Here is a 26,389-nt window from a genome sequence, read left to right on the forward strand (position 1 = left end):
ATCAAATTAGAAACGTAAATCTAGTACAGAGCAGATAAAGTCGTAGCAAGTGGTGTATACCCGTGCTCTAGTCAAAACCTTCAACTAAACCTTTCTAAATCAACGCATTATCCTGTCTCTTCGAATCCTTCAGATCAGCCAGCTGGGCAATCACAACGTCAAGAGCAACGGCCTCGTTCTTGTTCTGGAGCTCCTGGATATCACGGTTTCTGATGTTGACACTGCCAGCCTCCTGCTCCTGCTCTCCCACAATGAAGATGAAGTTGTACTTTTGCAACTGGCCAGTTCTGACCTTCTTCTGAAGAGTATTTCCGGAAAGCTCAGCATCGGCGTAAAAGCCGGCCGCAGACAATTTCTGCTGGACCTTAGTGGCATACTCGTTGTATTTGACTCCAACAGGCACCACCAATACCTGGCGTGGAGAGAGCCAGAATGGCCATTTACCAGCGAAGTGCTCTATCAGCACTGCAGTCATACGCTCGATGGAACCCATGATGGCTCTGTGAATCATCACAGGTCTTTGAATATCGGCGGAGTCATCCTTTCCTCTAAACTCGAGCTCGAATCTTTGTGGAAGTTGGAAATCCAGCTGGATAGTGGCACACTGGTGCCATCTACGAAGAGCATCCGAAATCATGATATCGATCTTGGGGCCGTAGAAGGCTCCATCTCCCTCGTTGATCTCCCATTGACCGCCCCACGCGTTCAACGCGTTGGCGAGCTTGGTCTCGGCATTGTTCCATGTTTCCAGCTCACCCAAGTACTTCTCTGGCCTGGTGGAAAGCTCCATCTTGAACTCAAATCCAAAAATACCGTAGATGTGCTGCAAGAAGTCAAAAACACCCGAAACCTCCTGTTCAATTTGGTCCTGCATACAGAAAATATGAGCATCATCTTGTTGGAATCTCCTCACTCTGGTCAGACCGGAAAGGGCACCAGAGAATTCGTTACGGTGGATGACTCCAAAGTCAGCAACCCTCCATGGAAGCTCACGGTAGGACCTCTCACGAGACTTGAACATCAGACAGTGACCAGGACAGTTCATTGGCTTGAGACCGAATTGATCCTTTTCGACCTCAAAGGTGAACATGTTCTCCTTGTAGTTTGCCCAATGACCAGAGGTTTCCCACAGTTTCGCGTTGAACATGTTTGGAGTGATAACCTCCTCGTATCCACGCTTTCTGTACTCTCCACGGAGCAATTCCACCAACTGGTTGTACACTCTGGCACCATGAGGAAGCCAGAAACACGAACCTGGCGACATCTCATGGAAGAAGAACAATTCCTGTTCCTTACCGATCTTACGGTGGTCTCTAGAAGCAGCCTCCTCCAAGAACTTCAGATGCTCAGCCATGAGCTTCTTGTCTGGGAAAGAAATACCGTACACTCTCTGAAGAGAATCGTTGTTGCTGTCACCAAGGAAGTACGAGGAAGAGTTCTTGAGCACCTTGATGGCCTTGATACGGCCAGTGTTAGGAACGTGTGGGCCCAAACACAGATCAATCAAAGGTCCACAACGGTACACAGTGGATGAGGTTCCATCAGGAACCTTGTCAGAAATGTACTTGACCTTGTACTTGTTGTAGGCAAACATCTTGAGCAGATCCTCCTTCGTCATCTCCAGTCTCTCGAACTTCTGCTTCTCGGAAATAGCCTTCTTTGCGACAGTCTCAATGTTTGTGAAATCAGTTTGGGTTACCACGGTCTTTCCCTCATCAATGGACATGTCGTAGAAGAAACCATCATCGGTAGGAGGACCGAAACAAAGGTGAGCTCCGTAATGGCACTCACAGGCCTCTCCGAGAACATGGGCAGACGAATGCCAGAAAACCTGTTTTCCCTCTGGATGGTCAAAATCCAGGAATTCAAGCTTAGCATCAGATTCGAATGGACGCTCCAAGTCCCACAACGACCCGTCAACTTTGGCAATCACCTGTCTCTCGAGAAACGACTTTCCAATGTCCTTGGCAATGGAAAATGGAGACGTCTCCCAAGCCACACCTTCCTTGGTGGTGCCGTCCTTGAGGGTGATAGTGATGGCAATTCTGGGTTTAGCAGCTATCTCGGCATCGTACTTGGCCTTCAACTCGTCAAAGAGCTGGACTCTTTCGTCAATGAAGACAGGCTGGGGATTCAGTTCGAGCTGGGATTTGGGATTCCCAGCCTTCTTGTCCTTCTTCTCCTTCTTGGGCTTGGAGTCGGGCTTGTCTGCCACAGACAGATTCTCTATCTTCTTCTCGATTTCGTCAGCCATGTTGCGTGATTTTTGGTGCGGTAATACCCCAGTTAATCTAATTGTGTGAATCATCATCGGTGGCTGGTGGAAAAAAGGGTCAGAAGTCGTGCTGCAGGTTACGCGTCGTAGCCTGTTTGGCAGGCACATTTGGGCACTAACTATAATTTTTCACCAGGGTGAGCGGCTTTGATTACAACACCAAAGGCGAGACTACAACACTCCAACAAAACTCATACATACCTGTTAACTCTGCTAAATTTCACAGATGTCGAGTGATGAGGAGATTTTGCCGATAGTGGATGAAACCGTTGAGACGGTGAAAGGGGCCGATGAGGCTGGAACGGTTGGAGGCTCTGAAGACACGAATGATCTGGCTCAGGAAACCACAGAAACAAATGAGGACGAAGCCGAGGATGGCCCCAAAGACAACCCCGATGATCTTGTGGAGAGAAGAGGTGAAGGCCGCTATTTTGGCCACATGGAAGAGAAGGCCCCAGTGATATGCACCAATTGCCATCGTCGTGGCCATATGAGAGCCAACTGTAAGGTTGTTGTATGCAATGCGTGTGGAATGGTAGACGATCACTACGAATCACAGTGTCCTCAGTCGATTGTTTGTACAAATTGTGGTGAGAAGGGACATTTCCAGAGGCAGTGCACCCAGCCACGCAAGCGCATATACTGCACTGAATGTGGGCTTCACAGTCATAGCTCGGATAGGTGTCCCCGGATCTGGAGAACTTATTTGACATCGAGGACTTACGAGCCTGGAAGAGAACTGCCCCCTCTTTATTGTTATAACTGCGCCTCTAGTGAGCACTACGGTGATGATTGCAGACAGCCGAGACAGTCGCGGACACCCAACATTAACGGGTCGGCTTTCAAAGGGAGCAATCTTCCTAGACAGGCACGGGATATGTATCAGAGAAAGCAGCGGAAACGGACGTTTGAGGGTGATCAAAGTGGGTCAAAAAGACCAAGGCATGCTACCTCTGTCCCGAATTTCAACAACAGGAACAGCTACAATAACAGCTATGGGAATGGCGACAATGGTCGGGGAAATTATAACAGCAATTACAGCAACAACAACAACAACAACAGCAGCTATAACAGCAATTACAATAGCAATTACAACAACAGTGGATCCTCGCTGGGTGGTCACAGCATAGCACCCAACAGAGGCAAACGCCAGCCTTCAAAGAGTGGCACTCTGGCTCCTCCACGCGGAGGAGTATTTGCAGGGGCCAAGAGCAGATTCAAGGATGCAAAGAAGAAGGCAGGTCGGTTTTTCAACTAATGATGAACGTTTATGCATATGCATAGAGGTTGTGGGAATCAATTCAAATGTTCAATTCCAGCCCTTCGAGACTTATTCATTACGGCATGACCTTAAGCTTTATTGAGGTCTGACCATCTACATCCGCTTTTGAAGAATTAGAAATGTTTTGGTGGACCATGACAATTTGTCGGTACTATCCTGTTTTTCCTTAATGGTTTACTTCCCCGGACATTCCAGATCACTATAGTACTTGTAACCAACAAGTGGGCCAAAGTCAGAGTATCTGATGGAATATCCTAGAGTGGAAACCTTCTCAAAGTCTTCTGGCGACAATACCAAAGATTCTCCTCCAATATTCTCGTCAATCCTGGAAGGAGTCACTGACTTGGGGATCACAGAAGTGCCTCGCTGAATTGCCCAAGCAACCAGAATCTGAGCAGGGGTTTTTTCGGTGGATGCAGCTACCTCTAGTACCTTTGGATGCTCGAGGATCCTTGGTTCGCCTGCGAGGGCATAACTAGGGTTTTGATTTCCAAAGGCAGAATACGCAGTGACATGGATACCATGAGACTTGTGGTAATCTAAAAAGGTTTCCTGTTTGAGGTATGGATGTAACTCCATTTGATGAACTGCTGGGACAATTTTTGCAGCTGCAAGCAGTCTGTCAAGCTCGGATTGGCAGAAATTACTGATTCCAATCGCACGGACCTTTCCGGTGTCAAGTAATGCCTCCATAGCACGATAAGTTTCGACGTAATCGATATCAACGCTTTTATTCTCGCCCTTTTCGAATGCAGCCTTGTCATTAGCGCAGGGATAGTGCATCAAATACAGATCGACGTAGTCCAGACCCAGCTTCTTCAGACTGGTATCCAAAGCAACAGGTACATCTTCTGGGGCATGCATTGAGTTCCACAGTTTCGTGGTGACAAAAACTTCATCACGCGGGATTTTTGCATTCTTGATACCTTCACCAACCTCCTCCTCATTCCCGTAGATAGAGGCTGTGTCGATATGCCTGTAACCAGCCTTCAGTGCATACTCAACAGCTTTGCACACCTCATTGGGGCCTGATTGCCAGGTTCCTAGCCCAAACGCGGGCATCTTGACGCCATTAGCCAGAGTCACTATATGCGAAGTCATTCTCAAACTTATAAACCTAAAATACCATAATCAACCACCATTTTTCACTATTAACAGTTGCGGAGATATGTCTCTTTATAGTGATTTGAGTAAGATCAAATCAAGGTATAGATAAGCCGAGCTGATAAGACATGCAAATCGGGTGGGCACACTGCGTCGAGGTGGGTGGCCGAGATCCTGCACCGGGGCCGAGGGTCTGAGGGTATCCGTGAAAAATTCGGGTGTTGAAAGGCTGTACAACACTGCTGAAAATCTTTAAAATTCTGTTAAGGAACCTTATAGAGTATAGAATTGAGAAATTACCATAAATGAAAGAGTGGACAGAATACATATCCGAAGAGTCCAAGACCCGGTCTGTAAGTGGTTTTTTGTCAAGAAAAAGACAGTCTAGAAGATCGGTTTTTCAGAACCAAGGTGCCCTGTACTGTTGGGAGAGTGATTGGAGAGTTTCCATGAGTTGTTCACCTCATTGGTATGATATTGCTGAGTTTCGGCCAATTACCTTAACGCTACCAAAAGCGCCCAAGCTGTCCCAATCTGTCCAATCTTGGTCCCTGTCTTCATCACATCGTTCCTGCTACTAACACCCGCATAGCCTTCCGCCCTCAAGTACCTTGGAAAATTCCTTACCAATGAGGGAATTGTCTCACTTGGAGGTGGTCTCCCCCATAGTTCGGTCTTTCCCTACAAAGGGGTTTCATACGAATATCCCACCGTGGAGAGTGGCTTTGAAGAAACGGCCACTGCAAGTTTAGGCGAAGACCCCAACTCTACACTCTACGAGGCGTTGCAGTACCCCAGTGCCGTAGGAAACAAGTATTTGGTTGATTGGACAAAGCAACATATTCAAATTGTTCACAGCCCAGCTTATACCGATTGGGACGTTACCATCTGTGCTGGAGCTACTCAAGCTCTTGACACTGCTTTGAGAATGCTGTGTGATCCAGGTGATGTGGTCCTGATCGAAGACAGATCATATCCAACTGCTATGGAGACTTTGAAGCCTATGAAGCTTTCAGCGTTTCCGGTTCGTATTGATCACGGAGGAATTGTAGTGGAAGAATTGGCTTCTGTGTTGGAGAAATGGGAAGGAAAGCTCCCCAAGTGCATCTACACCATGCCCACCGGGCAAAACCCCACTGGGGTGACCATGTCTCTTGAACGCAGAAAGTCTTTTTATGCCGTTTGTCAGAAGTATGACATTATCATCATTGAAGATGACCCTTACTATTTCCTTCAATTGGGTGAACCAAGTGCCAAGGGCCCTGACGGAGAGTTTTCTGCATCTAATCTACTGAAGGGTCTCATTCCCAGTCTGTTGAGCCTGGACACCGACGGAAGAGTTATCCGTTTTGATTCGTTTTCAAAGGTGATGGTTCCTGGATCAAGAACTGGAAGTATCACCAGTAACAAAACTTTTGTGGAAAGAATTATCAGACACAATGAGGTGAACATCCAGTCTGCTTCAGGTTTCTCTCAGTTGATTCTCTACTCGATTCTTTCACGCTGGACCCATGATGGATACCTCCAATGGCTTGAAAAAATACGCCTCGAGTATACCCGTCGTCGTGATGCTCTAATGGCTGCATTTGACAAGTACTTACCCAAGGATCTTTGCTCATGGAATCGCCCTAACAGTGGAATGTTCCTTTGGATTGATGTCAATTTGGCTGCATTTCCAAGACCAGCTGGTTTGACTGATGAGGAGTTTGCAGCTGACTTTGAGGCACGTGCCTTTGAAAAGGCCGTGGAAAATAACGTTCTTCTGGCCAAGGGCCAATGGTTTATCGTTCCTCCATCTTCAATGCTGAAGCATGCTGGGTTCAGAGCCACTTATGCCGCAGCCTCCGACGAGCAGATGATTTTAGCGGCTCAGAGACTGGCTCAGACTCTCAGAGACTTGCTTGTGTAATTTCCGGTAAATAAATTTGGACGGAAATCATTTCTTATCTCTGGACCTGCCTATCGCCTATCTACTTGAAAAAGGTGGGCACATCATCACCTAAGGTGGGCCGTGTCTTATCACCCCCCAAAAAAGTGGAGGGTCAAACCCCATCAGAAAACTTGATGGTGGAACGATTCTACAAATTTTTCTGCTCTATAATGTATGATAGAATTTGTTTAAGAACTTTCACAAAGCCCCTGTCAAACTAATAAAATTTGTTGGCTTCAACTAGTGCAATTACTCCTACATCTGCCTCACCCAGATCATGGCTGTAGGAGAGACTGCCGGAGTAGTACCGATAATTGACTTTTCTCCCTATTACTCAAAGGATAGCACCCACCGCAAAGCTGTTGGAGATGAAATTTTCAACGCCATGAAGACGGTCGGGTTTGTTTACCTGAAAAATCATGGAATTCCCAAGGGTCTTCAAGAGGAATGTTTTGCCTGGAGCAAACGCTTCTTCGCCCTTCCAATGGAGGAGAAGATGAAATGCCCTCATCCCCCAAACGGATGGCACCATCGTGGATACTCTGGCATTGGCAAAGAGAAGGTCTCGCAAATGGAATTTGATGAGGAAATTTTGAAGGAGATTCGCAAAGTTCCTGATGTAAAGGAATCGTTCGATATGGGTGCTGAGTTTGAGGACTATTGGAATATTTGGCCTGATGAGAAGGCAATTCCAGGGTTCAGAGAGTTCTTGTGTCGCTATCACAATGAGAATCATGAGGTAGCAATGAGAGTTCTGAGAGCCATTGCTTTAGGCATGGGGCTAGACGAGTCTTTCTTCGATGCTTATCACACTGAGAAGAACAATCAAGTGCGGCTGTTGCACTATCCAGCGACTGACGACAAAGCCCTCAGAAATATGGACGCCTTCCGCATAGGAGCCCATTCAGATTTTGGCACGATGACCATGGTGATGCAGGACGAATGCGGAGGTCTCGAGGTTGAGGATCCACATGTTCCTGGGCTGTTCCATCCCGCTCCTTATATTGAAGACACGCTTGTGATCAACATTGGTGATTTTCTCATGAGATGGTCCAACGACGTTCTCAAGTCTACTCTTCATCGGGTACGCGGTCCTACCCTGGAGTCTTCCGATGGAGTTTCTCAGCCTCGTTACTCCATTCCGTATTTCATAGTCACGAACTGGGATTGCGAGATCGATGCTTTGCCGGGCTCGTGGTCTGAAGAAAATCCAAAAAGATACGAGCCAATCACTACGAGAGATTACATTTTCAAGAGGTTGAATGCAACTTATTAATTAAGATGAGAGAGATACGAAACTCAAGTATGAGATACGGGAACTCGCACACCCAGCGGAATTCTTTAACTGTAATTATATATAGTTTCAAACATTGCTTGTTGGGAACATTCTGTAGGCATGGTGGTAGAAGAAGAGACTTGGATCTGGTTCAGCAAATTGACAAGAGAAGTTATTATGTGCTTGGAGAACTTGAAGTCTGAAGCTCCTTCTGTATGCAGAACTTACGGTGCATATGCACCACCTCTACTATTCTGTTGGCAATAATGCGGACCATAACCTGCACAACAAGGCACTCAATAAGCTATGAAGATGCTCAGAACAGTCTCAGAATACTACCAGATTAAATGTCGTCAACTGACAGATGATCTCTTGGACAAAAAAAATTGGCAGCCGAAAACAGTAATTGTGCTGTCCCACCTGATGCCAGCTTATGAAGACCTTCTTCACCTTACAAAACCAACTAGACGGAATCACCCAACTATTAGAGAATCGCATTCCTTTCCAAGTTCTCTGATTTTGAGATCTTTTGTTTCTCGTATCTACCAGCACCGAGTAATCTCCTATCTCTCTCCATGTTCCTCCCACTCCCCGATCAAACTCCGCACCTCTGATGCATTACTTTTTGTGGGTCCGCCACCAAATCACCATTTCCAGCATGCGCTCTGATGTCAAACCGGTATCCAGTCTTCTATCCTTCAAGCCCGCCTATCAGAGATTATATTAGGAGAAATTACTGTAATCACACATATCGCAACACGGCTGATAGCGCCGCCCACCAAGGCGCCCACCTCCTTTTCCCTACCTCTTTGGGACGGGTGGGCATCTACCCTGCAACTCTTTTTCAGTCTTTGGCCGATAAGGCGAACCTTGGAGCGCTGACATTTCGAAGCCGGCAGAGGGTCTCAGGAAACGTTTAAAAGGCCTTTCAGTTGCGCTGCGGATCCACGTGGATATTTCAGGCTCGAGAAACTACGAGCCTGAGGCCACACCAAGAGCGACGAACTCTTCCACTTGACCTCTGTTCACTCGCGTCCTAATCTCTATTACTCAACGTCTTACACAATGAAGGTCTGGTTGGTTGATATTATTCGCAATCCAGAAAACCTTAGTTGGGCTGAACGTCTAGAAGTTCCAAGTGATGAAGGAAGGAATTACAAGGTAGACCAATGGTGTAACCGTGATTTGATCCCAATCCCGAAGGAGAGAAGGACTTACACCACGATGTCGTATTTCGGTTATTGGACGGTATCTGGTGCCTGTGTCAGTGCCTGGACCATTGGAAGTACTATGCTTTCTTATGGCCTCAATGCCAAACAGGCAATTGCGTGTGTGGTGGTGGGCAGTTTGCTGACAGGTCTTCTGGCAATTTCGTGTGGCTGGATGGGTGAGATGTACCAGATCGGATTTACCGTTTCCTCGAGGTATTCGTATGGATTTTACGGTTCTTATATTCCTGTCGTTATCCGGTCGTTTATTGCATGTATGTGGTTTGGAATGCAGGCTTATTGGGGTGGGCAGGCTACTCGTAACCTGATTGGAGCTATCATCCCAGGCTTCATCGATGGCAGTCTGGCGAATGAGTTCAGCGGGAGCTCCCACCTTGCTAAGAACGATTTCATTGGTCTGTGTATCTGGGGTATCTTCTTCTGCTACTTTTTGACTATTCCACCAGAGAGAATGCAGATTCCTTTCTACGTTTCGTTCGTTTTCTTCGTGGGCACCTGCTTTGGACTGCTGGGATGGGCTGTCAGTGTTGCAGGTGGAGCAGGGCCTTTGTTTCACTCAAAAGCAACCACGACTGGTTCTGTTGGCTGGGGAGTCATGTTTGGTATAACCGCGCTAATTGGTTCGTGGGGAGCTGGGTGTTTGGGCCAATCTGATTGGACCCGTTACGCTAAAACCCGGTATGCCCCCACATTGTCCCAGATGATTGCTGCGCCCATGACCATCATCGTGACTGCGATAATTGGGGTTATAGTTACATCCGCATCGTATACAGTCTTTGATGAGCTTGTTTGGAATCCTATTCAGCTCATTCCCAGAATTCAGCAACACTACCACAGCTCACCCGGCGCCAGAGCTGGCTGTTTCTTTGCTTCTATTGGTCTGGTCACTGCTCAAATGACCATTTCTGTTGTTCTGAACTCTGTTTCCACCGGAATGGATCTTTCTGGATTGTGCCCCAAGTATATCAACATTCGCAGGGGTGGGTATCTGATGGCTGCAATTGGCATTCTGTGTCAACCATGGCAATTGCTAGCCACGGCAGCCAAGTTCCTCACAGTTTTGTCAGGTTTTGGTATCTTCGTAGCTCCAATGACAGGGGTTATGCTGGCGGACTTTTTTGTTGCCAGAAAGATGAAGCTTCGCGTCTGTGATCTCTACAGAACACACGACAGTATTTACTGGCTCGGTGAGGAGGGAAATTGGCGTGGGGGTTTCAACTGGCGCGGTTTCGTATCGGCAGCTTTAGGTACTGCATTTTTAATGCCAGGCCTTATTGCAGCCGCTGGTCCCTACTCCATTGCATCAGGCTGGTCCAGACTGTACAATCTAACGTTTATCGTGGGCACGGCCATCTCGTTTGCGGTCTCGTGTACCCTGAACTATTTTTTCCCTACACCAGGTAATGGATTGGTTGCTCCATTTATTGAAGAGGATATCATTAGCGCTCGCTTTTCATCCGCCGGTGAAGGTAGTAATGATGAAGGGAAGGAGCCTTATTCTGTTCAAGTTGATAGTGTTTAGTCCTGCTGTGGAATGTTCCTGGTTTGCAACGATTTCTGGTATTTTGTCGGCGTATTCGCATTTTTCTTCCTTGTTTTGTCGCTGTTTTTTCTCGTGCTTTAACCTTGAGATATCTATAAGGTGGCGAGGTAATTGTTCTCCCGCTGCTGTTAGAACATGATCCTAGAGTGTTCCCAATATTCCGTGTGATCTGTCGGTGCATTTAAGCTGTTCTCGTGTTGCTTTGCATGCACTCTCGGTGAGCTTAGTTGTAGTATCTCTGGTTGCATTTTGTTTTTTTAATCATCTCCGCTCCCCTCTGTTGAACTTGACGAACGTGTAGCAGAACGAACTAATTCATGCATCTTCATATGAAGAGATACTTTGTCAATGAAGGTGCTTTATATGAATTCGATTCTTGAGGCCTAGGAGATATATAATATTTCTCATATATTACCAAAAAATCAATAGAACTGTTGGATATCGCAACCTCAGTTCTCGTTGATATGTGTTATGCAGTGGCTCTTGAGGGTGCAGGACAACATGCACATATGCGTGCGGCTCAGAGATCCCTTCGAATTAAACCCACGACAAGCCCCAATCCCTTCACTACGCCCTCATCCAAATCTAACGTTTGTGAACTCTTCTAAATTCTTAACTATGAATGTACATGTCTTGTTACTTTCCTCTTCAATTAGGCGTCACATTGTATTTCAACCTCACTCCCATAGCGGCCAGCTCGGAGTCAAGATACTTGAGAACGAATGGAATGGCAACAGTGGTAGTATCCTCTCCACCAATGAACTTGTTTCCTTGACCATCTTCCCATGCCTCCACATCGGAAGCTGTGATGGTGTCGACGCTCTGGGCACAACGACGACAACGGACCGATGAAGTGTGACCAATACGGGGAACAGATTGTTGTGTAGACAGCAAAGAACCACAGCTGCGACAGATGGATGTCTGTGTGTAATCGGAGCAGTTGAGCAATCTATCCTGGAGTAAGAATGCCGTTCCATGACCAATCAGGGCATCACGTTCCATCTCACCAACACGAATACCACCGTTTCTCTTACGACCCTTGACTGGCTGCATGGTCAAGCTGTTAACAGGACCGGTGGAACGGACCTGGAACTTGTCGTTCACCATGTGACGCAATCTCTGGTAGTAAACCACACCGATGTAGATATCAGCACGGAGTTCTTCTCCTGTAGCTCCAGAGTACATTGGCTCGTTACCGTGGTAGTTGTACCCTGCAGATTTTAGCTGCTCACCAAAGAAGTCAGCAGGAGTATCGTCTTCACTGAACTTCCAAGGAGTAGAGTCCTGGGCAATTCCGTGGAGGGCACCGGCCTTTCCGGCAAGCGACTCCACAAACATTCCAATGGTCATACGGGATGGGAAGGCGTGGGGGTTGATGATGACATCTGGCTGCATTCCAGACTCAGTGAATGGCATATCGATTGTGGGCCATTTACGCGAACAAACACCCTTCTGTCCGTGTCTCGAAGAGAATTTGTCACCAATCATCGGCTGTCTTGGGATTCTGTATTTGATGGTGACAGATTGAACTTCACGAACAGAGGATACTTCATCGTCAATCAGTTTCACCTCTTCGATATAAGCCGGCTCGGAGCTGTGGTAGGTCTTGATCTTGGTCCTTCCCTCAGTATCGTCGTAATAGGCCAGAATTGGGTCTCCCTCCTCAACATGAGCACCAATCACAGGCAATCCATCGTCATCCAACTTCTCTCTCCAGCTCTCTGGCCATTCGTCAGAACCAAAACCCACGTGATGCGTGATAGGGTCACCTCTCCGTCTCATGGTAGAGAGGTCCAACTTCTCTACCTTATAGACGGTTCCGTATCCAAACCCTCTCTCGTCCGCAGACTTGTTGATGATCATGGCATCGTCCATATCATAACCGGTATACGAGATGACGGCTACAACCGCATTGGTTCCGTTGGGGAAATTGTCCATTCCGTAGTCATCGTAGAGGTTGGCCTTGACGATTGGGGTCTGGCCACTCTGCAGACGATACAGTTTGTTGTCAGATCTATGCACCAGCGCAACACCTGGAGTTCCCATGGTCTGCTTACCCATCTGGCATTGGTACATGTTTCTAGGCGATTGGTTGAAGTCCGAGAATGGAGTCAAGTTGGCCAGGATGGACAGAATGTTAGTGGGCGAAAACTCCACATGAGAGTGGACATTCGACTCAATCTCCGAGGGAACAACTGCAACATTCATGTACACCTGTTCGAAAGGCCCAAGAATATCCTCCTTGTCCAGGGGCAGATATTTGGTGGGTCTCATCATGCGCGAACGGCCTCCAAAGATGTACAGACCAGGGTATTGACCATTATTGGAAGGAGGAACGTAACCAATCTCCAAATCAAGTGGAAGACCATGCTGGCCCTCGACTTTCCAAAACCTCAAAGTGTCTGCAATTATTTTTCCCTGTTCGTGAGAACACCAGCCAATGACGCGGCCGTCCAGCTGGATGCAGCACATGTTGGGACCTGCAGCAAACGCATGCGAAGGAAATGCACCTAGTCGAGAGACCAATTCCGGAACCTTCGACACATCTGAATCTTGGGTTGCAATCCGGCATTTGTGAGCGAGATGGTTTAATAAACCACATGGCGATCCATCTGGAGTGTGGACGGGACATAAAAATCCCCATGACTCAGGAAGCAGTTTACGAACAGTGGTGGTCTTGAGCTGTGCAAAGAAAGAACCACGATGCACCATCCGGAAATGCGAGATGAAACGGTGGAAATTAATTTTTTCAGCAACAACCGTGTATCCGGAAACCTGTTGGAGATCCAGTCCGGATTGCGAAACCAGGTTACCAGTGGACAGAAAACTCGTTAATTTCTGGCCAATGTTCTCGTTCATGCGAGAGAATATCAATGACATGTACTTGCGATCCTGAAAGTTGACGGGATTACGACGGTTGATCTCCATGCGGATTCTCAACTCGAACGATCTCAGATAATCCTCGATTCTCTCTTTGATGATCATACCATACAGGAACCCACCAAGCAAGACTTCTTGGTGCTGGGTGGCATCTGGATTATCGGGCGAACAATCTCCAGCCACCAGCGAGTATAGCTTGCGGATCATAAACAGTAGCATGCGGAATTTGTCTTTATTGTCGGGCAAGTGCACAAGGACAATTCTGCGAAGAACCTCTTTTCCGATCTCAATATCCGAAACGTCTGGGGTTCCATCAAAAACAACCCGGAACTTGTCTCCAAGATATGCAAGGGTCTCCTTTTGTGAATTGAGGTTGTACTTCTTGTATGTGCGCAGCAACAGTTCCAGACGATCGGTCAAGAACGAGTTCTTGGTATCAGAACCAACGATTCCGTCAAAGATCTCACGGTCGCTGGTTTCAACCAAAGCCTTCAGGATCATCATCACGGGGATCAAGAACTCATTTTTTCTCCATGAGAATCTGAAAGTGACGTTTCCGTCGTTCAGGTAATGCAACACATTGGTCTGAGACGTTTGGTCTGGTCTCACACATCTGATCTGGATACCGTATTTGGTGTATGAAGCACCACGGTTTGCAAACGATGGTCTGATGATGGCCATTGGATGGGATCTTCTCTGAACAATCAGCATACGGATCAACTTCTCTATACCGTTAACAATGAAGTATCCACCGAGTTCGTCGGACTCCTCTCTGTGGGCTACCAGTTCATGGGGGGACATGGTCTGGAGATGGCATCTGTTTGATTTCACCATCACTGGCAGCATACCAGCGTCTCTAACTTCGCTCACTACCTCACCATCATTCACACGCCAGCAGATCTTCAAACTGAGTCTTGCGCGGTAGGTAGAGTGGGCCTCTCTGCACTCAGCTGGGAACACCCGCTTGTCAGTGGCCGCAGTGTCCCGTGATGAAAGAGCTGGTTTGGAGATCTCAACGGCTTCACACCATATCTGAAGCTTATTTCCGAGTCTATCCACATCATTGCTATCGAAAACAGTGCGTTTCCCGATGTCTTTAACAGCGAGATTCAACAGGCCTCCGTTGGGGCCCTCTGTCAAAGCATCGAACGATCCCACATGAGGTGCCACGGCATCCTTCAGCATCGGATACGCAGATTCGTCAAGAGGGGGGTTCTTGAAGCGCCCCTCTCTCTCGAGAGTCCTAAAAGAAGCCTTCATCTTAATATTTTGTGGCGATTGTACGAGGCTCTATAGTGGTTTAAGATTGAAAAATTAGAAAAAAAAATTTCAGGCCCATCGGGGGTCGTGTGGCTACTGTGTTCGTAGGTACACGCCCTTGTCTTGTCTTGCAAAATCCTCGCCTTGTGCCAGCAGAGGCAGTATCTCTTGCTTCAGCTGGAGACTGCACAGGCTAGAGAATATTTGGCAACGTTTGATTGTGGTGGTTACAGCTTGGGTGTTTATATCAGATTACTCAAGTGATTTCAACTTTGCAGGGGCTTTATTCTGAGAACTCGTGGTGAGCAGACACAGAGCCGCACAAGAGCGTCTGTAAAAGCTACGGAATTGTTTAGCAAGAGAGCAAAAACGAGTGCTTCTGGCTTCTAGGACATATTGACATTTGATGGCCAACTCGAGATTTGAATATGTCAAGCTCTTTGAGCGCGAGAACTTTCTTCTTCCCGAAACACACATCGTCATACGTGTGGATGGCCGAGGGTTCCACAAATTGAGTGCGAAATACTCGTTTGCCAAACCTAACGATCTCGGGGCCCTGGAGCTGATGAATCGCACAGCTCAAAAACTTATGGACCAGATGCCTGATATTTCTTTGGCGTATGGGGATAGCGATGAGTATTCGTTCCTACTGCGAAAAGGATGTGGACTGTTTGAACGTCGTGAAGCGAAACTCATCACAACGTTCGCTTCCACCTTTACTGCTTACTACCAGTTCTACTGGCCTCAGTATATGAAGCAGCCGTTGGAAGAGGACCGATTGCCAACGTTTGATGCTCGAGCTGTGGTGTATCCTTCAGAGCCAACTGTTCGTGATTACTTTGCATGGAGACAAGTGGATTGTCACATCAACAACCTCTACAACACCACATTCTGGAGTCTTGTGGAAGGTGGTATGACGCCGAAGGAGGCTGAAAACGAGCTCATAGGAACACTTGCAGCTGACAAGAACGAGATCTTATTTCAACGGTTCGGGATCAACTACAACAACGAGCCTGCGCTTTACAAGAAGGGCACGGTACTGATTCGCGGACCGATCTTCGAGGATGCCGATGGTCAGAGGGACAAGTCAAAGAGGCAACAGGAAAGGCAAGAAAAGAAGATGAAGAAGAGGCCCATTGTTGAACGGCACATTGATATCATTGGTGCTAGCTTTTGGGATGGCGAGAAAGAGGAGAAAAAGCAAGAGAGTAAAGAAGAGGTGGCTGGGGAGAAATTGTGAAATGTTATATAAGTGAGCAGCTTGATTGGGTGGAGAAAATCACCAAAGTGCAGACGGGATTTGGACAAGTTATTTGGACTGTATCGATCAGTGCGTCTTGATAGGAGAATATTTAGAGAATGATAATGCCAAGAGAACAATACCACGAGATTAATCTCAATTGGAAAATACCAATTGGAAATTTCTAAATCGCATAATTTGAGCCAATCAAAGTACCCTAGGAAAAACATCGTATGGATACAATCTCGAAGCATTGCACTCAAAGAATACCGCAAGTAAGATAAAGTTACCCCATACATACCAGCAAAAGGTAATAATGAAAGCATATCAAGTAATCAGGCTATACGGAAAACACCGTTAAAAGTTTATGTGGTAGATTAATTCTAGAAGTACATAAGTGCGCATAGACCAGTAGGAGTTTACATGGGTCTGATAGGAATCTTTCACTATTGAAATGCGCGTAAACGGATTCTGCACTAGATAGCGCACTCCACAAAATATGTCTGTGCCATAGAACCACAATACTCCTCTGCAATTACCCTATTCGCTCATTTGCCACCGCATACACATTATTGACACCGAAACTTTGTATCGCTCGCTTATTTGGCTCCTTTTTTCTTTGCTTCCTTCCCTTTTCAGAAAATGGCCCAATGCGCACGCGTCTTTTTGTATTTGCACGACCTTTGAACGCGTCGTGAAAACCACCCCTTTACAGCAGATGAAGTGTCTTGTTCTGCTTCCCGGTTGTTCCATCTTTTTGTTGCTGTTGTTGCTGAATTTGAGCTATTTGCCCGTCTACTACGCTGAGCTATGAGAACCATGAGGCCCAACCTCCACTTGAACCTGAACCCGACCAGTTTGGTCGGAACCAAGAGCCCGGCGTCCGGGTTCGTCACCCCGATAGACCAGATGCATCCGAGCACGCCGTCACTACGCTCGGGCTCGGTATATTCGTGCAATTCAGATGACGATATGGAGATGGTAACACCAACATCCACAGCTGTTTCTAAGTGCAATTCGTTCGGTTCGGTGGCGAGTTTTGCCAGTTCCATGTCGCTACAGGATATCCACATCAACTACGATCGCCAGTTTGACGAACTCATTCTCCAGACATACCAATCATACTCTACCAGGCCGGACATCACTCCGTTCAACCCTCGCTTTCCCCCGTCGGGAATTGCCCACAAAGTTTCTAAAGAAGTGTATCACTACCTGACCAAGCACGGAATCCGCATAGATGCCCAGCAAGACTCGCTGCCGCCCCAGAACCAGACGCTGATGATCATCAGGAAGAGGCTTTTTGAACTGTGCCACGACGACTCTGGATTGACAAGACAGAACTCAGCAACCGGCGTAAGTTCTGCTCCCCAACAACGTCTTAGTCAGACTTCACAACCATCAGGCTCGACTGCTCACAAACCATCTTGGCTGCACTACAACCCCACCTTCAGTTTGACCCGTGGCTCCAGTACCGATTCGCTGGTTGAAAGCGTTCCTCAGAACATCCAGGCGCGCAGTTCAGCCATGCCATTGCCTCGCAAACAGAGCTTTTCACAGTTTGCGCAATTCCCACAATACGCGCAGGATTACCAGTACACTCCGCCTTCGTCCACGGATGCGGATGATGAGTTCACCTTTGAACGCAAGCAAGCTTTGCAGAGTCCCTTCCAAGAAAGTCAGTTCAACTTCAAGCATCATCCAGCTCACAGGAGGCTAGATGTGAGTGACATCGAGGTTGATCCACTTTATAATGCTACTTCGCAGCGAAAGCGTGATTCGCTAAAGCTGAAGAGGAACATGAAGTGAAAAATAGAAGCGAGAAGGGTCAGAGATTCGACCAATAAAACGAATGAGAGCAGTACTAGCTACGACGAGTATTTTTCACATTCTCCACAAAATTTCAACATTGCTTCTCCCTCCTCTTCTCTTCTGCTTTGCATGGTGCCCTGCCTGTTTCGGCTCATTATGGTGTTACGGTTATGGTTATTTAGTTTATACAGTGTATCCAGGTTTCTTGGTTGTTTTCTTTAAGTTTATCCGGATTATGGTCAGCGTTTCATTGCGTTTAGATGTTTTGTCGAGTTATGTCGTTATTAGGCTGATGACTTGGTGATGATCTCGTTCGTAATCCTCTCAAATATCACATACAAATTGCACTTCTTGTACAAATCCACCAAAGTTTGGGATGTTTCCTTCCTCAGCTCTATCTGGTTCTCCACCAATTCGTTAAAGGTCGGGTCAATGGGAACGTTTCCCAGATAGGGCAGTTTCAACTGTTCGGCCAGAGCCGCACCTCCTCCAGAACTAAAGATATTGGTGCACTCGGCACAATGCGGGCAGACGAAACCGCTCATATTCTCGACAATCCCCAAGATCTTGAAGTTCACCTTCTCGCAAAAACTGATTTCTTTTCTGACATCCGCTACCGAAACTAGCTGTGGTGTAGTAACGATAACTGCCCCATCAACATTGTTCATGTGCCGTAGCTCTTCAGCAATGGCTATGTGTTCGTCAGAAGTCCCAGGCGGCGTGTCAATAAGCAGGTAATCAAGGTTTCCCCAGTGCACATCAGCGAGAAACTGTTTGACCATTGCAGTCTTCTTGGGTCCTCTCCAAACCACACTGTTTCCACGGTCGTTTAGCAGGAAGCCAAGCGACATCACCTGCAGATTGCCACTAGCATCGTATTGCACTGGGACCCAGCCACTATGACTCTGGTGCACTTTAGAGTCTTCCAAGCCAAACATCCGGGGGATAGAGGGACCGGTGAGATCTATATCCAGAACTCCAACCCGATACCCTTGTGAGCTCAGAGTGAGTGCTAGTTGAGTAGTCACAGAAGACTTTCCCACGCCTCCTTTTCCGCTGAGCACGAGAATAACGTGTTTAACCGTTTCTAAGCTTTTCGGCCTTTTTTCCATACTGTACAGAAACAAGTTTGAAGATCAAGGAAGAAGTGGTTGAGATCGTTCGCCTTACAAATCAAGTCAGATATAATGCGCTTTCTGAAGATTATGTAATTTACTATTTGGTTGATGCACTTCAATATTCCAGAGGGCTAATGTATTGGTGTCTCTCTCTGATATGAAAATATTTCTGTGGATTTATGATCTCGGTTGACCTGAATACACACTTCTAACCCATAATGTAGCATTATTTTGCGTCATTTCCTTCCAATTCACCTGATCATCCTGTTCTTGCCTGGCACAGTTCTCACTCGTTTCTATGCAACGGGGCTACAAACCGCCAAATCATAATATTCCTCCACCTGTCTTCTTTCACCAAGCTCAAACAGATCTACACACCAGCAATGAGTTCTAGGTAAGTTAAGAGGCACACAATCCAGTTCTGAAGTTCGTTTTTGCTAATTTTTTGTTGCAGTCGATTTTCGTCAAAGGCGTATCAGCGGGATCTACGGACGTCGCTCTTCACAACACAGGATGCTCAGGCCCAGCCGCAGCAGTTCGCTGAAGAGCGGCCTGCCTCCCCATACGGGAATCCATCTGCTAAGGACTACAATGCATCGATGTTATCGCACCTCGAATCGCAGAATGAGGATGAGTATAGTTCAATGAGTGACAAACTGGTGATGCTTAAAGACTTGGGTAATCGGATGGGGGATGAAATCCGTAAATCGAATCTGGACATATCAAATTTGAACTCTAATTTGGATACCGCAAGGCTGCGGTTGAAATCGACGTTTGGAAGGATGATGACCATGGCGAAATCGTCTGGGATTGGTTGGAGAAACTGGTTGGTCTTTTTTGCAGTGGTGTGTTTCTTGTTTTTCCTAGTGTGGGTGTTCTGAAATGCATAAAGAGTCGATTTCTCGGGAAATACAGTGCCAATTGAGCTCAAGTCAGTGCTCGTGTCATATAGAGAACATCAGGCTATTCCATTCTACAAGTCTTCATTACAATAGGAGACCCCCTTCACAGAAACACGAGCTGTGCTCGTATTAATTAAGCAAGGAACCAGCACAAAGGTAAATCGTAGTATCATAACTCATCACAAAAATTCCATCAAAGCGTAATCTCAGTAGGGATGTATGGTTTGGATGGGGCTCAGGTCAAGGCCAAGGGTGTGACCAAATCCTTACCTTTACAGCCTCCAATTATTACTCCACCGTCTCGGCAACTGGAATCTTGGTTTTCGGGTGTGGATTCATGGGGATCCTGCCCCTTCCACGTTTGAATCTTCCACGGTTTCTGCCCAGGCCAGGCACATTCGCTCTCTTTGGGACAACGCGCAGTTCACGATCACGAAATAAAGTTCCATTTAGCTTCAATGCTGCCTGAGTACCTTCCTGAGACTTGAATTCCACATACGCATAACCTCTGGGTCTTCCCGTACGCGGATCAGACAAAATCGTCACCCTAGTCACCTCGCCGCACGCCGCAAACACCTCCTTTAGCTCGTCGGGCTTAGAGCCATAGTCCACGCTCCCCACAAACACACTCCGGGGGTCAATCTCATTAGGCTTGTTATCACTTAATTCCTCTTGAATTCCGTCACTTTCTGACATCTTTTGGGGAACTTTGAGTCAAACTGGTGGGTAATACGAGAAAACGTCAGGGGATATGATTAAATTGCGGAGTGCATTTGGCGTCGTGTGCTATCAGAATCATATGTTGGTTGGAGCACGCCCATCTCAGATTGGGATACACACGTCGATGAGGAAGGAATTTTTTTGAAACTTTTCATATGAGAGATCTCCATCAGACTTGGAACCAACCACATAACTTCATAGCACAGCACATCCAAAAATGGTTTCCGTTAGAAAGAGAAAAATGAACCGCTCCTCGGTGAAAAAGGCCACGAGGAAGCGGAAAGACAAGCAGCGTGAGTTCAACATTTCGTCGAACCCGATCATTGCTGCCAACTGGGACAAGAATTTGACGCTGAGCCAGAATTACGCGCGACTTGGCCTCAAAGTGAGGCTGGGCAAGTCAACAGGAGGTGTGGAAAAGGAGCTTGTTTTTAATGACAAGTTGGCTGACAAGAAGCAAGAACAGCTGCCTGAAGACGAAGACACAGATGATCCTGCCAGAATTCCAAAGGGCCGTGCGAAAATCGTGCGGGATGAGGAAGGAAATGTATTGAAAGTCGTCTACGGTGAGATGGAAGGAGATGGAATTGAAAGCTCGGCGGAGGAGAAGACCGAGGTGGTGAAACAGCTGGAGGCTCTCTCTAAGATAAGCCACAAGAAGGAGAGACACCAGAGTGAACGCGAAACTGAATGGATAGCGGCCTTAGTGGCCAAGCATGGAGACGATTACGATAAAATGATGTGGGATAAGAAGCTGAATCCATTCCAGCATAGCAAAGGTGAACTGAAAAAGCGCATCTTCAAGTGGAAGAAGGCTCAACAGTAACGGCACGAAGATGAAATGGGTAAGAGATTCTATAATCATGAAAAATACTAATAAATATGTGGCAGCACAGATGTGGGCTTTGAGATTGTAGAGATTGTAGAGATGGTAAGCTTACCAATTAAGCCTCGACAAAGGCACGGTAGGTGGTGAACTTGTCGTCACTCTCAGAAATTAGCTCAATCTCGGCACCTGGCGCAATGAAGAAGGTGTAACCAGCCTCGGCTGGTAATCTAGTGGCTTCATCGCCCTTAATCTGGATGAAACCCTTACCCTCCGTAGTGATCAGAACTGAAGGACCTTCAAAAGCATCGAACCACCTAGTTCCCTTGGAATCGTCAAAGGTGGTTTGCAAAACGGCAAACTCGGCGATTGGTGGGTCGTAGAGCTTGGAGTCTCCATCTCCGTGAGATCTGGAAAAGCCTGGAGCCTGCATTTTCTGCTTCTCGACATCGTCATAGGAGTAAGTCAGACAGTCCACAAGCACCTCCACATCCTTGAACTTGGGGGTGAAACCAGCACGAATCACATTGTCGGAGGCAGCCATACACTCCATGATGTCTCCGCTGATGTAAGCGTGTGGGTCCTTTGCCTGCAAAAAGATAGCCTCTCCTGCTTTAAGAGTGCAGTGGTTGAGCATGATACATCCGCAGAAAAGACCAACATCGTGAGGAAATTGGGCATCCATACGCTGGATAAGGTCAGCAAGAACATCGCCAAACAGCTCAGGTTCCGACTTGGTGCGTGCAACCAGTGAATCCGTGGATTTCGCAATGGTAGCATCGTCAGTGTTCATCAACTTGCCGAAAACCAGTTGCAGCAACTTACGGTTTGCGACATCGTCGGCAGAACCAAGTACAGCATCGGGCTTAATTCCCTCTGAGAACTTCTTGGAGATTTCGTCACCGATCAAGGCATGGAACTCTGGGATCGTCGCAAGCAAATGCTCAATCTCCTTGAGTGGCTTGAATCCGCAAAACGCCTCAAAGTCGGTCACGGCAACTGCCATCTCAGGCTTGTGATTTGCGTCTGGGTAATTCTTTGGGTCTGAAGCATGCAATTTCGCACCCAAGGTCTTATCTGGATGTGCCTGGATTGACAGCACCTTGCGGATGGAAAGCACTTTGAACAAAAACGGCAGTTCTTCCTTGGAACCGAACTTCTCAATGATCTTATCACCTAGAAGTGCCTCTGGGTCCGCAGAGATGATTTCACGCAAGCTCTTGCCCGTGTCTGGGTTGATAGAAGGGACAGAAGGATGGGTTCCCATCCATAGCTCAGCGTAAGGCTTGGATTCATCGACAGAAATGCTTGGGTCCGCATGCTTGGCAAACTGGGCCACGGATGAAGTAGAACCAAGCTTTCCCCAGTCGTAGTTCTGGTAACCTTTTTTTAGACGTTAGTAACCTGAATTTTGAAGAAAATAGCCTCTTTGGAGGCTACAATCATGCAGGCACCGTAAAAATTACATACCTCCGTTGACACGAAACAACTTAGATGACATTTCAGATGCAGATAATTAAAAACAAACAAAAAATGGTTAACTCAAGAGAAATTGCTGCTGTAAAAGACAACGAAGCCTTACGAAAATTAGATGCAAGTCTCGGAACGTGTCGATCTTTAACGCACATAATTGGTGTACGCACGCAAATATGCGGGTCCATGGCTCATAACGTTTCCCCAGATGCAGAACTAACTAGACCATTCTGGCAGGTCAGAAGTGTCAGTTTCGCATGATCGCTCCGTTTCACAATGGACTACATCACGACACAGTCAAACAATCGGATCCATCGGGGAAGCCGCATAAAAGGGTCCTCCAATATCCAGATACAGGGGAACACCCTGGTGGAGGAATGTGTTATTGACGCGCACGAGGCCATACCAGATGGTTCTCCCACAATAGTGATTGGGAAATACTGCATTCTTGGACGTGGGGTAGAGTTGAAGCCTCCTGTGTCCACTTCAGGTGTTCATCCGAGCGCGGTGGGCTCTTACGTGCTCATCGGAGAAAATTGCAAGATAGCCAGCGCTGCCATCGGATCGCGAGTGATCGTTGGCGAAGGATGTGTTCTTGGAAACGGGAGTATCATCCACGATTGTTGTATATTGGATCCAGGTCTTGTTGTTCCGGGTAAGTATGTTGTTCCTCCTTTCTCGCACGTTCTGAAGTGGGGAGACGCGTTCAAGGTGCGGCATCTCAATGAGTCTCACAAGCTGCGGATCGAGCTTCTTGCGAGGCGACGCGTGATTGCTTGAAACTGCTAAGTTCAGTCTATCTAAAGCCCTGGACTTGTCCTATTGACCGGTTCGATCGACAAGCTATCGTTAAAACAAATTCCATCTACAATCTGATCTACCTGTGGCATTACATCAGTGCAATTTCTCAAAAAAACTAGTTAAAAAAGTCTCGAACACAATGGCTTAGGCATTGGCCAGACCGAGATGCGAGCTGGAAACAGCAGAGGTGATGGGCTTGATGTCGGCGAGGGTCTCATCCGACTCCAAGAGATCAGACTCCAGGTCGGTGGTCTCTTTGATGCGGAAGAAGATGACAGGAATGGCAAACACCAGCGAACCACATAGAATACCCCACGAAGAGGCCCACATAGTACGGTAAGGCTTATTAAGCGAATCCAATCTCCACGCAATGGCGGCACCGGCACTCTGCATTCCCTTGTAGAAACCAGCATAGACAGCAGCTTTACGCGAGCTGTTAGTCAAAGCACCCATAGTCCAGTAAGAGAAGGTCTGCCACACGGCATCATAGAACCCGTAGAACATGTACAGGAACATTGGGCCAATGTAGGCACCGTCCTTAAAGTCAATTGGAGTCATGTCGAGGACACTGGTGCGGGTGTAAGTGCGCTCAAAGAGGTATCCAAGACCCCAGATCAACATGGTAATGCAGAACACGATTCCCCAGCCGTATCTGGCTCTCACCTTTCTGGAGAAGTATGGCAAATCAAGAATAAATCCGATACACGTAGATCCAACCATCTGCATAAACCAGTAGAGCAGAGAATTGAGGGATCTGGTACGAATGTTGAACCTACCAGCGTTGAAGTCGGACATCTGGTATGAATTGAACCAATTCGAAGAAAAGAACATTGGGAACAACAACATGATCCAGGGCTCCTTGACGAGGATGTGGAGCAGTTCCAACAGCTCGGTCTTTAAACTTGGGTACTTCTGCGCAATGATACGGGAGCCATCCGAACGCTTGACGGCTCTGACTGGCAACAGGAAAAACGCAAGAATGGCTCCAATAATGGTCAAGGCGAGGAACGCAGCGTAGGTCCCAACGTTCACAGAAGAGCCCTTGCTGTGAATATTCTGGGCCAGTGGGATACACGAACCAATAACACCTCCCAAGTTGAAAATCGTCCAGAACATACCAAACATTCTTCCCTTCATCTTCTCATCAGGATAAGACATCAGAATGGTTCCCTGGGCACCCCACAAACATGCCGCAGTGATTCCCAACCATGCACCAGCGAAAAGAACAAAGCCGCTGTTCTCAGTGTAATGGTAGCAGAAAAGGGAAGCCACGTAGATGGCATATCCTGAGCCACCAAAGGCAAGTGTAGCCGGAACACCAATCCAATTACAGATGGTTCCTGAAAAAAATCCCAATGTGGCAAAGGTACAGTACAACGCGACGTTGGCGTTGTCTGAAAGTGTAGGGTCAGATAGACCTGCACCACCCAATCCTGAAAGTGCATTGAACATACCGGGACACATGAAACACACGAATGATACCATCACGATCTGGACAGTAGCGGTGGAATAAGCCGGTAGAAAGGGTACCAGGCGTTTGTCGTACCATCTGGCTGGCACATCAGAGTGGAACTCCTCTTGGATCTCTTCGTTGCTGCTGGCAGCAGGCGAGCGCTTTTCTTCAGACGACATTTGGACTTGATAGAGGCTTAAGAGAGGCTTGGGGTTGAAAAAGGTGGAGAAGCTCAGCACATCGAACGGTGATGCTTATATATAGAAGGAGGATATTTTCAATTGTTCTCTGCAAAGCTCGGCTCCAATCAAGGCCTTATCAAGGCGTATCTTTGCAGAGTTGCAAAATGTAACTGGGTCCTGCAGACTGTCCCATTATCACGGTGACCCAAGATCGTCGCTTAAATGGGACAGCGGGTAGGCCACACCGGCCGCAATCTCTGGGTATGCCTGTTTTTAGGCTGGGGTTGTTGTAGATAGTCTAACAACATTTAGAATTGCTATTTACATGAGTCAGGGCGAGTCTGGGTGCTTTGTCATTAAACGGGATGGCATCTAACGGCTTTGGTAGGGTCCATCGAGGGTGCTGCTCAATGAAAGCTTATTTGCTATTGGGCGTTAGGTCGTGTGCCCACGTCTGCCGACGTCTATCTGACACATTCTGTCCCTTGAGTTTTTTAGCGGGTCTTACTAGTTCTTGTGGGATCTCTTCATGTTTTTTGGTTGGAATAACAATGTTCAATCTCGAGTATAATAAGATACTTTGCAACCCCATTATTAGCCCATTATCAGCCAAATGGAAGATGCAACGTTCCCAACTCGAAGATGCGATGCGGGTCCACATTGAAAGAAACTTGAGATGCTCACGGATCTGGGTTGTATTCTACGCAGAAGCGTTGCTACTTTGGCCAGCACACACCCCGATAACTCAAGCACTAAGAGCACATTTTAGTGCAAAATCACAATCTCCAACTGATTGGCACCTTAACACTTTATTAAGGTCTGATTGGCACCTACACATGATTAGCTTCTGCGCAGTAAACTAAGAGATACAACCAGGTGTCCGACGAATCAGAACCTGTACTTCTGTCTTATCGTGAACAGATACCATACTTTAATGATGTCTCCGTTGCAACCTGCAACTGGCAAAAAAATCCTGAATTCCGCGGAGCCGTATAGCCGTATAGCCTTTCTAAACAGGACGCGGAAAATTTTCTTATATCCCGTATCCCACAGCTGGAGGGTTGAGTAGTGCACTATTGTGCGGCT

General features: G+C 47.1%; 19 protein-coding genes across 19 annotated transcripts; 11 read left to right on the plus strand and 8 right to left on the minus strand.

The window, feature by feature from the left end:
- Nucleotides 1-94: 94 nt before the first annotated feature.
- KUCA_T00001832001 (uncharacterized protein) lies at nucleotides 95-2,254 on the minus strand (the record flags this gene model as incomplete). Its single annotated transcript, XM_022604053.1, has 1 exon — nucleotides 95-2,254. One exon carries the CDS (start codon nucleotides 2,252-2,254, stop codon nucleotides 95-97), a length of 2,160 nt encoding a protein of 719 aa, XP_022457872.1.
- A 247-nt stretch (nucleotides 2,255-2,501) lies between these two features.
- KUCA_T00001833001 (uncharacterized protein) lies at nucleotides 2,502-3,533 on the plus strand (the record flags this gene model as incomplete). The annotated part of the gene is made up of 1 exon (XM_022604054.1): nucleotides 2,502-3,533. One exon carries the CDS (start codon nucleotides 2,502-2,504, stop codon nucleotides 3,531-3,533), a length of 1,032 nt encoding a protein of 343 aa, XP_022457873.1.
- Nucleotides 3,534-3,731: 198 nt separating this feature from the next.
- On the minus strand, nucleotides 3,732-4,658 carry KUCA_T00001834001 (uncharacterized protein; the record flags this gene model as incomplete). Its single annotated transcript, XM_022604055.1, has 1 exon — nucleotides 3,732-4,658. One exon carries the CDS (start codon nucleotides 4,656-4,658, stop codon nucleotides 3,732-3,734), a length of 927 nt encoding a protein of 308 aa, XP_022457874.1.
- A 931-nt stretch (nucleotides 4,659-5,589) lies between these two features.
- Nucleotides 5,590-6,570, plus strand: KUCA_T00001835001 (uncharacterized protein; the record flags this gene model as incomplete). Its single annotated transcript, XM_022604056.1, has 1 exon — nucleotides 5,590-6,570. One exon carries the CDS (start codon nucleotides 5,590-5,592, stop codon nucleotides 6,568-6,570), a length of 981 nt encoding a protein of 326 aa, XP_022457875.1.
- A 298-nt stretch (nucleotides 6,571-6,868) lies between these two features.
- Nucleotides 6,869-7,867, plus strand: KUCA_T00001836001 (uncharacterized protein; the record flags this gene model as incomplete). The annotated part of the gene is made up of 1 exon (XM_022604057.1): nucleotides 6,869-7,867. The coding sequence occupies one exon, from the start codon at nucleotides 6,869-6,871 to the stop codon at nucleotides 7,865-7,867; it is 999 nt and encodes a 332-aa protein (XP_022457876.1).
- A 306-nt stretch (nucleotides 7,868-8,173) lies between these two features.
- KUCA_T00001837001 (uncharacterized protein) lies at nucleotides 8,174-8,536 on the plus strand (the record flags this gene model as incomplete). The annotated part of the gene is made up of 1 exon (XM_022604058.1): nucleotides 8,174-8,536. The coding sequence occupies one exon, from the start codon at nucleotides 8,174-8,176 to the stop codon at nucleotides 8,534-8,536; it is 363 nt and encodes a 120-aa protein (XP_022457877.1).
- Nucleotides 8,537-8,932: 396 nt separating this feature from the next.
- Nucleotides 8,933-10,618, plus strand: KUCA_T00001838001 (uncharacterized protein; the record flags this gene model as incomplete). The annotated part of the gene is made up of 1 exon (XM_022604059.1): nucleotides 8,933-10,618. The coding sequence occupies one exon, from the start codon at nucleotides 8,933-8,935 to the stop codon at nucleotides 10,616-10,618; it is 1,686 nt and encodes a 561-aa protein (XP_022457878.1).
- Nucleotides 10,619-11,287: 669 nt separating this feature from the next.
- Nucleotides 11,288-14,779, minus strand: KUCA_T00001839001 (uncharacterized protein; the record flags this gene model as incomplete). Its single annotated transcript, XM_022604060.1, has 1 exon — nucleotides 11,288-14,779. The coding sequence occupies one exon, from the start codon at nucleotides 14,777-14,779 to the stop codon at nucleotides 11,288-11,290; it is 3,492 nt and encodes a 1,163-aa protein (XP_022457879.1).
- A 406-nt stretch (nucleotides 14,780-15,185) lies between these two features.
- On the plus strand, nucleotides 15,186-16,019 carry KUCA_T00001840001 (uncharacterized protein; the record flags this gene model as incomplete). Its single annotated transcript, XM_022604061.1, has 1 exon — nucleotides 15,186-16,019. The coding sequence occupies one exon, from the start codon at nucleotides 15,186-15,188 to the stop codon at nucleotides 16,017-16,019; it is 834 nt and encodes a 277-aa protein (XP_022457880.1).
- Nucleotides 16,020-16,829: 810 nt separating this feature from the next.
- KUCA_T00001841001 (uncharacterized protein) lies at nucleotides 16,830-17,825 on the plus strand (the record flags this gene model as incomplete). The annotated part of the gene is made up of 1 exon (XM_022604062.1): nucleotides 16,830-17,825. One exon carries the CDS (start codon nucleotides 16,830-16,832, stop codon nucleotides 17,823-17,825), a length of 996 nt encoding a protein of 331 aa, XP_022457881.1.
- Nucleotides 17,826-18,112: 287 nt separating this feature from the next.
- KUCA_T00001842001 (uncharacterized protein) lies at nucleotides 18,113-18,940 on the minus strand (the record flags this gene model as incomplete). Its single annotated transcript, XM_022604064.1, has 1 exon — nucleotides 18,113-18,940. One exon carries the CDS (start codon nucleotides 18,938-18,940, stop codon nucleotides 18,113-18,115), a length of 828 nt encoding a protein of 275 aa, XP_022457882.1.
- A 389-nt stretch (nucleotides 18,941-19,329) lies between these two features.
- KUCA_T00001843001 (uncharacterized protein) lies at nucleotides 19,330-19,827 on the plus strand (the record flags this gene model as incomplete). The annotated part of the gene is made up of 2 exons (XM_022604065.1): nucleotides 19,330-19,340; nucleotides 19,401-19,827. The coding sequence occupies 2 exons, from the start codon at nucleotides 19,330-19,332 to the stop codon at nucleotides 19,825-19,827; spliced, it is 438 nt and encodes a 145-aa protein (XP_022457883.1).
- Nucleotides 19,828-20,136: 309 nt separating this feature from the next.
- On the minus strand, nucleotides 20,137-20,544 carry KUCA_T00001844001 (uncharacterized protein; the record flags this gene model as incomplete). Its single annotated transcript, XM_022604066.1, has 1 exon — nucleotides 20,137-20,544. One exon carries the CDS (start codon nucleotides 20,542-20,544, stop codon nucleotides 20,137-20,139), a length of 408 nt encoding a protein of 135 aa, XP_022457884.1.
- A 241-nt stretch (nucleotides 20,545-20,785) lies between these two features.
- KUCA_T00001845001 (uncharacterized protein) lies at nucleotides 20,786-21,394 on the plus strand (the record flags this gene model as incomplete). Its single annotated transcript, XM_022604067.1, has 1 exon — nucleotides 20,786-21,394. One exon carries the CDS (start codon nucleotides 20,786-20,788, stop codon nucleotides 21,392-21,394), a length of 609 nt encoding a protein of 202 aa, XP_022457885.1.
- A 118-nt stretch (nucleotides 21,395-21,512) lies between these two features.
- KUCA_T00001846001 (uncharacterized protein) lies at nucleotides 21,513-22,661 on the minus strand (the record flags this gene model as incomplete). The annotated part of the gene is made up of 1 exon (XM_022604068.1): nucleotides 21,513-22,661. The coding sequence occupies one exon, from the start codon at nucleotides 22,659-22,661 to the stop codon at nucleotides 21,513-21,515; it is 1,149 nt and encodes a 382-aa protein (XP_022457886.1).
- A 25-nt stretch (nucleotides 22,662-22,686) lies between these two features.
- Nucleotides 22,687-22,895, minus strand: KUCA_T00001847001 (uncharacterized protein; the record flags this gene model as incomplete). The annotated part of the gene is made up of 2 exons (XM_022604069.1): nucleotides 22,687-22,769; nucleotides 22,865-22,895. The coding sequence occupies 2 exons, from the start codon at nucleotides 22,893-22,895 to the stop codon at nucleotides 22,687-22,689; spliced, it is 114 nt and encodes a 37-aa protein (XP_022457887.1).
- Nucleotides 22,896-23,143: 248 nt separating this feature from the next.
- KUCA_T00001848001 (uncharacterized protein) lies at nucleotides 23,144-23,647 on the plus strand (the record flags this gene model as incomplete). The annotated part of the gene is made up of 1 exon (XM_022604070.1): nucleotides 23,144-23,647. The coding sequence occupies one exon, from the start codon at nucleotides 23,144-23,146 to the stop codon at nucleotides 23,645-23,647; it is 504 nt and encodes a 167-aa protein (XP_022457888.1).
- A 165-nt stretch (nucleotides 23,648-23,812) lies between these two features.
- Nucleotides 23,813-25,300, minus strand: KUCA_T00001849001 (uncharacterized protein; the record flags this gene model as incomplete). The annotated part of the gene is made up of 1 exon (XM_022604071.1): nucleotides 23,813-25,300. The coding sequence occupies one exon, from the start codon at nucleotides 25,298-25,300 to the stop codon at nucleotides 23,813-23,815; it is 1,488 nt and encodes a 495-aa protein (XP_022457889.1).
- Nucleotides 25,301-25,713: 413 nt separating this feature from the next.
- KUCA_T00001850001 (uncharacterized protein) lies at nucleotides 25,714-26,166 on the plus strand (the record flags this gene model as incomplete). The annotated part of the gene is made up of 1 exon (XM_022604072.1): nucleotides 25,714-26,166. The coding sequence occupies one exon, from the start codon at nucleotides 25,714-25,716 to the stop codon at nucleotides 26,164-26,166; it is 453 nt and encodes a 150-aa protein (XP_022457890.1).
- Between the last annotated feature and the right edge of the window lie 223 nt (nucleotides 26,167-26,389).

Source organism: Kuraishia capsulata, genomic scaffold (genome assembly GCF_000576695.1).
Source record: "Kuraishia capsulata CBS 1993 genomic scaffold, Kuraishia_capsulata_scaffold_2, whole genome shotgun sequence".
In the NCBI taxonomy this organism is placed as follows: Eukaryota; Fungi; Ascomycota; class Pichiomycetes; order Pichiales; family Pichiaceae; genus Kuraishia; species Kuraishia capsulata.